This window comes from Anabrus simplex, chromosome 1 (genome assembly GCF_040414725.1).
Source record: "Anabrus simplex isolate iqAnaSimp1 chromosome 1, ASM4041472v1, whole genome shotgun sequence".
NCBI lineage: Eukaryota > Metazoa > Arthropoda > Insecta > Orthoptera > Tettigoniidae > Anabrus > Anabrus simplex.
Genome location: NC_090265.1, coordinates 584,987,919 through 585,000,015, shown reverse-complemented (window position 1 = coordinate 585,000,015; position 12,097 = coordinate 584,987,919). Strand labels below are relative to the sequence as shown.

General features: G+C 40.2%; 1 protein-coding gene across 1 annotated transcript in view; it reads right to left on the bottom strand.

The window, feature by feature from the left end:
* The window catches only part of LOC136870466 (hemolymph lipopolysaccharide-binding protein), a 29,926-nt gene extending 18,871 nt beyond the window's left edge, over positions 1 to 11,055 (bottom strand). Inside the window, exons 1-4 of the mRNA XM_067144919.2 lie at positions 11,037 to 11,055; positions 9,207 to 9,338; positions 2,519 to 2,669; positions 646 to 903 (exon numbers count right to left, since the gene is read on the bottom strand). Of these exons, the coding sequence (XP_067001020.2) occupies positions 646 to 903; positions 2,519 to 2,669; positions 9,207 to 9,338; positions 11,037 to 11,051 (556 nt within the window). The 5' untranslated portion in view covers positions 11,052 to 11,055. The remainder of the gene's footprint in view (positions 1 to 645; positions 904 to 2,518; positions 2,670 to 9,206; positions 9,339 to 11,036) is intronic.
* Positions 11,056 to 12,097: the final 1,042 nt, after the last annotated feature.

The following is a 12,097-nucleotide window of genomic DNA, read 5'->3' as shown; positions in this document are numbered from 1 at the left end:
CGGGCCCACCAGGTTTTCATCCTTTCGGAGTGTTTTCTTTCATGCATCAGAACTATAGTAATAATTTTGTAAATTCATGTAAATCAATGACCTCTCAGATTCTTTAACATTTAGACACGGTTTTCTTGATAGTACTAATGTAAAATTTAATAATTATTCAATTATTACTATTTTTATTATTATATACAATTTACTTCACTCTATTATTATAATAATTAACACACGTTCTTATCCCGAGGTGGTGCAACTTCTTTTTCAAGGAGACTCCCAATGGAGGTAAGCTGTATATACCATTTCAACCACATACCAGCCCTCCTGCCATACCTAAATTTCTGGCAGTACCGGGAATCGAACCCGGTTTCCGAGGACGGCATCTAATAACACTTGAGACATTGGGAGCGATGCATCAAGTCGGCCGTGTATAGACCAACGGTAAGGCATTCTTAAATTCAAACCTTCATTATTAAAGAAGTCTTGTTTGTGAACAGATGAGATTTTCTTCTGAAGAAGCGGAGGAAAGTTCTCTGCGAAACGTAAAGAATTTCACCTTGTTTTCTGACACGGCAAAAGCCCAAAAGCTTATTATCATGTTTACAATTACGAGCCGTGAAAGGATTAATTTAAATAACAACAATAATACAGTACCTAACACGGTTACAAATTGTCCCTCGATTTCCAGGTCATTGAAGCCAACAAAAGCATAGCCTTCATAAGACGCGTTCTGGACTTGTGGTTCTCTTGAGAAGAATGTGGTGACCACTGTAGCCTCTTGTTCGGAATTGATGACTAGGAGATAGGCGCCCTCCGCTATACACTTGTCCTGTGCCTCCTGCCATGTCAGCGCCTCGGTGTGCAATTTATAATACCCCAGTCCGGGAAAGAGCTCGTAACCAGAGGGAGATCCTGGAACAATTAAGTTACATATCATTACACCACCATAATCACAATTCAAACTGTATTTGGATAATATTTTAATACATCCCACCCCACCTCAGTCAGGAAGAAAGGTCTAAGGTAAATTTTATCACATGTTGAATAACAGTGTAAGTAGGATCTTTGGCAATCAAAGAATGTCCCACACACCACTAGGTGGCAGTATGCTAATTTATGTTTTAATATTTTATCCCTGGAATAAGGGTCCATGAGTGAATACATGATGGGTCCCAGTAGCTATAGTATCAGCCCCGGCCAGATGAAAGACAACACAATAAAAAGATAGATCTTGAAGATTGGAAAGATAACGAAAGGAAACACAAGTGAAATCAAATGAAATAACAGCTTGTTTAGTGAACTTTGTTATAGAACATGTCCAACCACTAACATATGGAACATCGTATATTGTCTGAGAGATGTGTAGGGCAAAATGACAACTTCAGAATGGTTACCCTATACAGTTTCCTTATTATAAGAGAAATCTTTACTCTGAAAGTCAAACAGAAATTTAGGGCTCCGATAATAGATTTTTTACCCTGCGATCGTCAGTTTGCGTTAATGGAGAAAAGGAGGGAAGTTTCTGCAGCTTTTGTGCCAAGTCAATGGAAATATGTAATTGCTGAGGTAAGGCCATAAAAATTAATTAAACGAGACCTTTCTGACCATAATATTCTCTTACATTAGGCCTGCTATAGTACAGAACGTTTGAGGAGAATTTCCAATTATAAAGTAACAGAAACGGTGTGGTTAAAGTTCACTATCGATGTCCGAAGCAGTGTTAATGTCAGAAACTCTCAAAATAGGTGAAGTATAATTTTCAGAAGAAAAACAGAGCCAGAGATCTTCCAGGCGTTTCATTACCACATAACTTAACATAATTAAATAATTCTGAATGTCAGTTAAATCTGGAAGCCTGACCTCGTACAGTTGCATCCAATCAGCCTAGACAGATATTGGTATAGTAATGAATATGACAGGAAAATCAGCTATGAATTATTATTATTATTATTATTATTATTATTATTATTATTATTATTATTATTATTATTATTATTATTATTAGGGGCTGCCTGGCCGAGGCGGTAAAGGCGTATTCGGTTCGCCCGGAAGGACGTGGGTTCGAATCCCCGCCAGGAAGTCTAAAAAATTTAAGAAATGAGATTTCCACTTCCGGAGGTGCATATGGCCCTGAGGTTCACTCAGCCTACACCAAAAATGAGTACCAGGTTAATTCCTGAGGGCAAAGGCGGCCGGGCGTAGAGCTAACCACTCTATCCCATCAAGTGCCGAGGTTACGAATAGTGGAAGCCTTTACCTTCCACCACTCCCAGGGCCTTCATGGCCTGTACGGAGATGACTTTGCTTTTTTTGCTTTTGCTATTATTATTATTATTATTATTATTATTATTATTATTATTATTATTATTATTATTCCTAATGATTTCCTCCGCAACGGCATAGGGTCCACTACTTTGCACTTTGGTCCTGTTAAGGGCATCATGGGATCTGACACCCCTCTAATTTCAATGCCTTCTTTAAAGCGCCTCTGAGGGATGTCATATGCAGTAAATAAATAAAACTATACCTGTGACTGCGTAGGATGTAGTGGCTCTTGCTGTTAGCTGTGCAGTTGACAGATCCTTACAAGATCGTGATTTGTGACCGACGACGACTCCCATTTCACGAGGTTTAGCCACTTGCCAGCTTTGTTTGGGGTCCGCGCTCGCCGTATCCACCTGAACCAAATACAGATAGTTAGATAGTTATAAGGAACTAAAAGTAATTATGATGTAATTTCACAATTATATTACAATAGCCTCGTAACATTAAATTAATTATTCGAATATAAGAGTTAGAATTATTAGTACTGTATTGCATTACCAATACAATATATATTGCTAGTGTTTAACGTTACATTAATGCGCACACATTTTGGCGACGCTGAGAGAGAAAAACGTTAGGACGGGAAAAAAGCGGCTGGTTAGTAGTTAGTGGGATATTAGACCAATAACATTATTATTATTATTATTATTATTATTATTATTATTATTATTATTATTTAGTCTAATATCGAAGCTATTTCCAATTCTTTGGTTATCTGGTTATTCCATTTGCGATCTAATAGACTGCAGCCTTCCGTCTTTCTAAGAAATTTCATCTCAACTGTGACAAGCTATCGTTCATCCTGTAGTCCGAATGCTCTAGAGCCTAAGCCTAACTGTCATATGTGAGAATTCTTTCGGCATAACTTCACCAACCTTCCGTCTTGTGTAAATATGCAGTTTCAATGTTTTGAAAACCAGAATGTTTATCCTGGGAGCTCTGTTGTAATTTTGTATTTTAACCTGGTTATTCGATTGTTCTTGGTAGGTCATTTTGTATCCCAAACCAAACATTTAATAAGAGCTGCCTTGTTCAAATATTATGTTCTACCTACTTGTTTAACGTCGGACAGCCCTTATGGCAACGATGGAATAGGACGGGGCTAGGACTGGGAAGGAAGCGATCGTAGCCTTAACTAAGGTATATCCTTAGCATTTGGCTGGTGTGAAAATGAAAACCCAGGGCTACCGACAGCGGGGCTCGAACTCACCATCTTCCCAATGCAAGCTGACTGCTTCGCGTAACCAAATCGCGCGGTTAGCCTAAACTGTATTCACAATGCCGTCCTTACTTCATTTTTCACTTCATACTGCATGAATTTATGACTTTAAAACGTAATTATTTATTTCTATAATTAATTTGCTCTGCGATTGGCTAGCGAAACTAACTGGATTCTCAATGTTGCTGTACCAGCCGGTGCTGCGACTTCACGTGGGAGTGATGGATGAGTCGTCCAGTTGCAAAACCCGTTATGTCCATTTTTCCTCAAAATGAGTTATCACCACCATTGTATGCAGCTAATCAAAATACACAATCCAGTAATGTAATGCGTGAGCAAAGGCCATTTAATACATACGTTTAATGGTGACAAATAACGGAACTGCTGCAAAAGTCGTTATGTCCAGCGTGTGTTATGCAGCAAAGCTCGCTATGTCGCAGAACCCTGTTAAGAGGATCATATGTATGCGAACAAAATCAGGCAACTGTGTGATAAGAAGTGAAGTAAACTATAACAGCAATTGTGGTGGAAGCAAAAATCATACTGAACCACGGGAAAACCCTTTCCTGCTATTGTGCCAGTACCAGTGGAGGAAGGGGTTCCTCTTAAGAAAGAAAAGCTCAACGACCTGCACACATTGCTGACCAAAACATTACGGGAAAGAGTGGATAAGGAACAATGACCGCACGTTCTACAAGGCACTATTTGACCAGCGGTAAAATTTAAACAGTGAAATGCCAGACTATGACATTGATGTGAGAGATTTTGTTGAGGACAATAACGGATTGTTAATACAACTGTACAGAATGTTAAAGAACTTATAAAACGTTTTGAATGAGTGATGATTTCTTGATGCAATCATTAAATCAAAGAGCGGGGATTAGATATTAAAACATTTTTTTTTTTTTTGCTACTTGCTTTACGTCGCACCGACACAGATAGGTCTTATGGTGACGATGGGATAGGAAAGGCCTAGGAGTTGGAAGGAAGCGGCCGTGGCCTTAATTAAGGTACAGCCACAGCATTTGCCTGGTGTGAAAATGGGAAACCACGGAAAACCATCTTCAGGGCTGCCGACAGTGGGATCCAAACCCACTATCTCCCGGATGGAAGCTCACAGCCGCGTGCTCCTGACAGCACGGCGATATCAAAACATTATATCCTAATCTAAATTCTTTCCATTCATGCAATTTTCATAGTGTAATACTTTCAAACGTAGCTACTAAAACACATTCACCATAAATCTGCACACTCTATTCCATATACTGCTGCACATATCTTTTATCTCCACAAAACTGCTGCAAAACTCTTTATGTCCAATTTTTTTGCAAAAAACATGGGTTCTATAAGTTAAATTTTGTGAATATTTTGCGGTATGTCGAAGATGAACGCTTACTGTTTGATTACAAAATATCAATCTCCCATCTTTGTTGCATAACAAATGACAGAATTTTGCGCTTCCTGAAAAAAAAAAAAAAAAAAAAAATTGTCTGCACATAACGGGTTTTGCAACTGGACGACTCAATTGATCTTCCATGGTTTTTACAGTGAAATTAATTAAGGTACAGCTCCATCATTTTCCTGGCGTAAAAATGGGAAACCACGGAAAATCATCTTCAGGAATGCCGATGGTGGATTCGAACCAACTGTCTCCCGAATGCGTTGACGAATTCACCGTGCGTTTAGAGTCGCGCAGCTGTGAACTTGCATTCGGGAGATGAAGGGTTCGAATCCTACCTTCGGCAGCTCAGACAATGGTTTTCCGTGGTTTCCCAGCTTTGCACTAGGCAAATGCTAGGGCTGTACCTTAATTATGGCTATGGCTGCTAACTTCCCAAGCCTAGCCCTTTCCCTTCTTTCCGTCACCGAAAAGCTTCGATAGTCCGCCTCTGTGGTGTAGTGGTTAGCGTGATTAGCTGCCACCCCCGGAGGTCCGGGTTCGATTCCCGGCTCTGCCACGAAAATTTGAAAAGTGGTACGAGGGCTGGAACGGGGTCCACTCAGCCTCGGGAGGTCAACTGAGTAGAGGTGGGTTCGATTCCCACCTCAGCCATCCTCGAAGTGGTTTTCCGTGGTTTCCCACTTCTCCTCCAGGCGAATGCCGGGATGGTACCTAACTTAAGGCCACGGCCGCTTCCTTCCCTCTTCCTTGTCTATCCCTTCCAATCTTCCCATCCCTCTACAAGGCCCCTGTTCAGCATAGCAGGTGAGGCTGCCTGGGCGAGGTACTGGTCATTCTCCCCAGTTGTATCCCCCGACCAAGAGTCTGAAGCTCCAGGACACTGCCCTTGAGGCGGTAGAGGCGGGATCCCTCGCTGAGTCCGAGGGAAAAGCCGAACCTGGAAGGGTAAACAGATGATGATGATGATGAAAAGCTTCGAAGTGTTAGTGCGACATTAAATCAATAACGAAAAATAAATAAATAGTCGCTCAAGAAATAATGAGCGCATTGTATGTTCCTCGCATTTAATATTTTGTCAGTCTTAGTTTCAATTATAATCAAAATATAATTCTCTTCCCATGTAGATACAAACGCTGTGCATTCCCAAAACAAACATATTGTTTTTGAGGAAAGTGTACATGCGCAGTACGTACAATATCATTGGGGCTCTTCTAAGCGAATACACTGCCTGATCTGTTTGAAGTACAGGTTATTGAAAAAGTCCTTGGGCATGTAATTGCAAAAGCGGCTGAGGGGAAAAGATGCAACGTGGCAGAGAGGTTGATTAGACGTAGGTTATTGTTTACTATTGTTATCCAACAGTGTCCAAATCTAATTGTGACTTCAATACGGGAGAAGCTTACGGTATTAGTAATAATAATAATAATAATAATAATAATAATAATAATAATAATAATAATAATAATAATAATAATAATAATAATAATAATTTCATAGATGTCAAATACCTTGGAGAAATCATACTACTATCGGGACTAGACAGTAGGGCAAACATAGAAAGAGCCACTAAACTCCATCAGGCGTACAGACTAACGTGGAATTACTACAACAAGAGAGTCATATCGCGTATTGCAAAATTACGACATTACAAGACAGTTGTTTTGCCGGAAGCGTTATTCACCTCAGAAACCATAATCCCTTGGAGGTTACTCTAAAATTATAGACATTGAAAAGTAAGAAAGGAAACTTCTCCGGAATATGTATGGCCCCACGAGAGACAATGGAATGTTGAATAAGAGGAGAACAGCGGACCTCTGCTTATTAACTGACAGGTTCACTGATGCCGTACGCAGGAGACGCCTGAAATTCTATGGCCATATCTATAGAACGGACAGCGACAGACACACCAACAGATTATTTAAAACCGAGCTCGATAGCTGCAGTCGCTTAAGTGCGGCCAGTATCCAGTATTCGGGAGATAGTAGGTTCGAACCCCACTGTCGGCAGCCCTTAAAATGGTTTTCCGTGGTTTCCCATTTTCACACCAGGCAAATGCTGGGTCTGTACCTTAATTAAGGCCATGGCCGCTTCCTTCCCACTCCTAGCCCTTCCTTGTCCCATCGTCGCCATAAGACCTATCTGTGTCGGTGCGACGTAAAGCAACTAGCAAAAAAAAAAAAAAAAAAAAAAAAAAAAAAGAAAAGATTATTTAAAGTAATCAACTGAAAGAAGATCAAAACAAACTGCCTAGAAGAAACTAAGGCGGATCTCTAAGAAATGAATATCACGGACGACGTACTGGAAGATTGTAGTTGAGCCTTTAGTACATTAGTAGACAAGCACAAATTCGTGGAGAAACCTAAAAAGAAATCTAGTAGGAAGTGGTCCACGAAAACCAAGATGTAACACAGTGCATTCATGAAGAGATTTTGGGAGGATAAGAAAGTTAAAACCATCAGGCCAACGAACAAGTTCAAATGCGCTCTTTCAATGGGCATAACGAAAAAAGAAAAGAAGTATAATAATAATAAGAAGAAGAAATACTAACAGACGGCGAATGAGCGGAATGGCCGTGCGTGTTAACGCGTTAAGGCTATTGAGGCAAGCTCTGCATTCGGGAGACGAGTGGTTCGAACTCCTCCATCGGCCGTCCTGAGAATTGTTTTCTGTAGTTTCCCATTTTCACTTCCAGGCGAGTGCTGGGACAGCCCTATTCATAGGCCACAGCTGATTCCTTCCACCTCCTTACCCAATTTCATTCACCATCGTTCATTTCATCTCCATAAGCTTCTCAACTGAGGTTGGCGTCAGGAAGGGCATCCGACCATAAAAGCATGCGATATCATTTCATTTCATCTCTGACCCCGTATCACGAAACTGAACTAAAGGGTAAATATACATACACTTGAAGTCGGTGAATCATAATACTTGGAGACTACGTATCGACATTTGCTTCTTCTAAAAGTATGTACTTTGAACACATATAAAATAATTACTTTTGAAAGCAGTCACATTAATGTCTGCAACAATGTTAATTGAGTTGGCTTGTTTACGTGTGCATTTTCTATAACGGACTGATTTCATACCTTGGAAGAAAGATACTTGCAATGCGCAGTATTCGCGGGGAATAGTTTATCCAACAGAACACGACAATATTGTAAAATACAATGTTGACTTGAGTGATTCGACGTGATTAGAAATGACTGCAATGCAATTATTTACGGCCCTTTCTAATAAATTTCTCCAGGATATTTGCAGAAGTTGATCTAAACTTGTCTTGCAATGGCTTCGTGTCTTATGAGCATAGAGTGGGCAGCCGTAGTGTAGGGAGTAGTGTGCCTGTCTCTTACTCGGAGGCCGCGGGTTCGGTTTCCGGCTGGAAAGGGGTTCACTCGGCCTCGCGAGACCAAATGAGGAGCTGTTTACTATGAAAGACAGTGGACTCGTCCCCAAAAGACAAGCAATAGGCTGAGGATATCGTAACGCTGACCATGTTGCGCTACAATATCTGTAGACAATCTAGCTGGGTAGGAGTCGTCTTGGCAAGACGCCAAAAATTGGCTCTATGTACCAAGTGTTTTAAAATCTAGAGTGATTTTAATAATGAACTTGTTTAACATGCTGATATTGCTGCATTTCCGACAGTTAACATTCTATGGTCGTCTAACGAGAAGTCGCTTAGATGCGGGGTAAAGGGTGCGAGGGGGTAAACATGGCTGCCGCGCATGCGCCTATCTCAAGTCTCAGGGCCTGACAATAAACATCTGTTCCGTCCGCGGTTACTCTTGCGAAATGAGGTGCTGTTCCGAAGTTTCAAAATGGTAGTGCAATTTTTGCTTTAGTTACACATTTAGCCTTCTGCAATTAAGTGTACTGAACATGCATCTGTTTCGAGAGTTCGCACTATATGTCACGACGAATGTTTGTAGCCGTACCTACAACTTGCCGCGACTTCTCGTGAGACGCAGATAGTATATCGTTTCGTAGATTCTAGCGATCGCGTAGGTTAGTCTCTCCTCGTAAAGTCACGTTCAGTCACACTCGGTAGTTAACGAACAGACAGGTTTATCGCCTCTTAAGAAGGGAAAATGATGTAATCCCCACATTATTGGTACTCATGGACAACTTAGAAATAGTAAATTGCTCTATTAACACTTCAGATTGCCTAAACCAATTCGCAATGACGTCGAATCAGTGTCAGCACCACCTTCATGTATTGAAAGGAGGCGATCACACGTCACAAAATATATAGAATTAAGAATACTTTACCATGAAGATCCAGTGACCAGAGAGGTTCCGTTTGCTGGTAATAGAGAAGGTGAAACTAGTCTCTTGGGTCCCCTGACAAACATCTGCATTGCCACAGTGGCTACAAAGTACCACCAACAGCAGCAGGTATATCTGGAAACGAAATAACATTTTTTTCAGTTACTGTTAATTGATTTTAAAATTTCATGTAGAAGGAGAAGAGGGAGTCCATGAAATTAATCGTGGACGGTGGGAATTTGGAGAGTACCATCACCTTTTCCCGCAACTGAAAATGGACCCTAAAATGTTATTTAGCTACATGCGAATGGGGATGGACACATAAAATTATATCCTGAATAGTATAGACAAAGAGAATTTGGTTTCAGATGAGCTTTTAGTTTAGTAGAGGTTTTAATTTCACTACGAAGGGAATTCGGGGTTTGTGCAACTCTAGGGTTCCACAGGGTTGTATTATTTGACGTTCATGTTTTCTTATATATAATATATGATATGAGCAGGAGCATACGCAAAAGGCGGTATTGGGGGGGGGGGGATAAATACCCCACCTTACAAATTTTGAATTGTGGCAACCATGTAAATGAAGATTTTACGTAGCTTGTTGTTTTGATTTTAATTTGAACTACGTATTTGCCAACAATGTGTTGATGCTTCCATTAATAATAATTATATATAAGTTTTTCCTCTATAAAAACATTTTAAATTCGATTGAAATGATATCATACCCGGCGCAATCGCTTTAACATATTTGTGCAAAGAAAAATCACAAATCTTACAATCTCAAGCACAATTCAAATTCTGGAATAAGTTTCAAGATTTCTTGTCCGTACCACTCAAAATATCCACACAGGACACTGGTGTTTATTTCGATATTGTAAACTCGTGTCTTCGTATTCTTCGAGTTGCAGTTCTTTTCATACTCTTCTCCAAGGGAGGTGAGCTGCATGTACTACATGTATACTTTTAATCACATACCAGCCCTCCTGCCAATCTTGAATTTCTGGCAGTACCGGAAATCGAACCTGACCCTCTCAGCACGACAGTGTCCGGCTCCATGGCAAAATGGTTAGCATGCTGGACTTTGGTACAGGAGTCCCGAGGTTGGTTCCCGACAAAGTCAGGGATTTTAACCTTAATTGGTTACTTCTGATGGCTCAGGGGCTGGGTGTGTGTGTGTGTGTTGTCTTAAGCATTAGAAATCATCCTAGTTTGGGTCCCATCCTCACAGACGCGCAGGTCGCCTATGCGGTGTCAGCTCGAAAGATCTGCACCAGGCCTCACAGGAGGCCACACGCCATTACTATTTTAGCACGACAGTCACGCTACGGAGGTGACCATTTCTTTCGATGATCACAAAGCAAGTTTAATCTCAGTAACGCGTCCACCTAAAGTTCTCGAGTTATTTCGAGGCGGTATCGTTAATAGAACACCGGAATGGATAGATAAATAGAAAGAAAGAAGCATAAGGGGCATTAGTATCCCATTCCTGTGCATTTGTGTGTGATTTCGAGACTAGGAAAACTTAACACTGTCATGTTGAACGAAGAACAAGAAATTATCAAGGGAGGTTTGACAGAAAACATTACAGAGAAGGACTTTTATAAGAAAATGGAAGCAATTAATAATAATAATAATAATAATAATAATAATAATAATAATAATAATAATACATACTGTACATGCATCTCCATGTATTAAATACCTTTTGATTTGCAAGTTTCATGAATTTGAAATCAATTTTCGTATTCTCTAAGTACGACCGCTTTATTTTCTACTTTAACAAGACGAGTTCTGTAAATTAAAGAACTTGGCTTAAGATATTGTATATCTTACCAAATGCTTCTCCATGGTTTTGAACGCCGTTTAGATATTTACTTGTCATCATTGGCCATCATTTATAGTAATGCATATTTGTGAGGGGATTCAGCGAATGTCAGATGGAAACTACTGACCTTTTGACCTTTTAAAATGAACACAGAGCGATAAGGCCACTTTGATAACAGATACGCTTCATACACGATAGCATGAGTTTATATTCAACATTACAAGGACAATTTCGATCTGCCCTCAGCACGACAGTTTACTGAATTGCGAATTGGTATTTCATTACAATAATGGATATGCACTGAATAAGTTTGTGCCTGAGTGATTAGCTGAGTGTGTAGCATAAGAAGATAAAACAATATTATCTCACATTCCTGCGAATTTCGGCGATGTATGAAAAATGATAGTGTGATGAGATTATTCACATAAAGACCTTAATAGAATTAAAAAGTTTTCATTTTACTTACGATGTAGAAATATTAGATATCAGTTTGTCATAATTCTAAGATGTGTACGAGCATATACATACACCGATCGAGCCGGCCATGTGGTTAGGGGCGTTTAGCTGTGAGCTTGCATCCGGGAGATAGGGGGTTCGAACCCCATCGTGTTGACCAAAGGAGCAACATTCCTTATAAAGTTTAATTTAACATAATTTTTAATGTTTCTCCCTGAAGATGGTTTTCCGTGGTTTCCCATTTTCACATCAGGCAAATTCTGGGACTGTAAATTAATTAAGGCCACGGCCGTTTTCTTCCAACTCCTAGCCCTTTCCTATCCCATCGTTGCCATAAGACCTATCTGTGTCAGAGCGACGCAAAGCCAATTGTAAAAATAAAATAAAAATAAGGACACATACATACATACATACATACATACATACATAATACGCCATATAAGCTACAGGTCAGTTTCGACAGAGAAACTGGAGCTCCCTTGGCCGTTGTATGGCTGAGACCAGAGAAGCTTCACATACCAATATTGTACATGGAATCCCAAATGGGCGTCTTTTTACCCCATTCAAAAATCCGACTTATTCTGCCGGATTGAACCCGCGATCTTGGAATCTG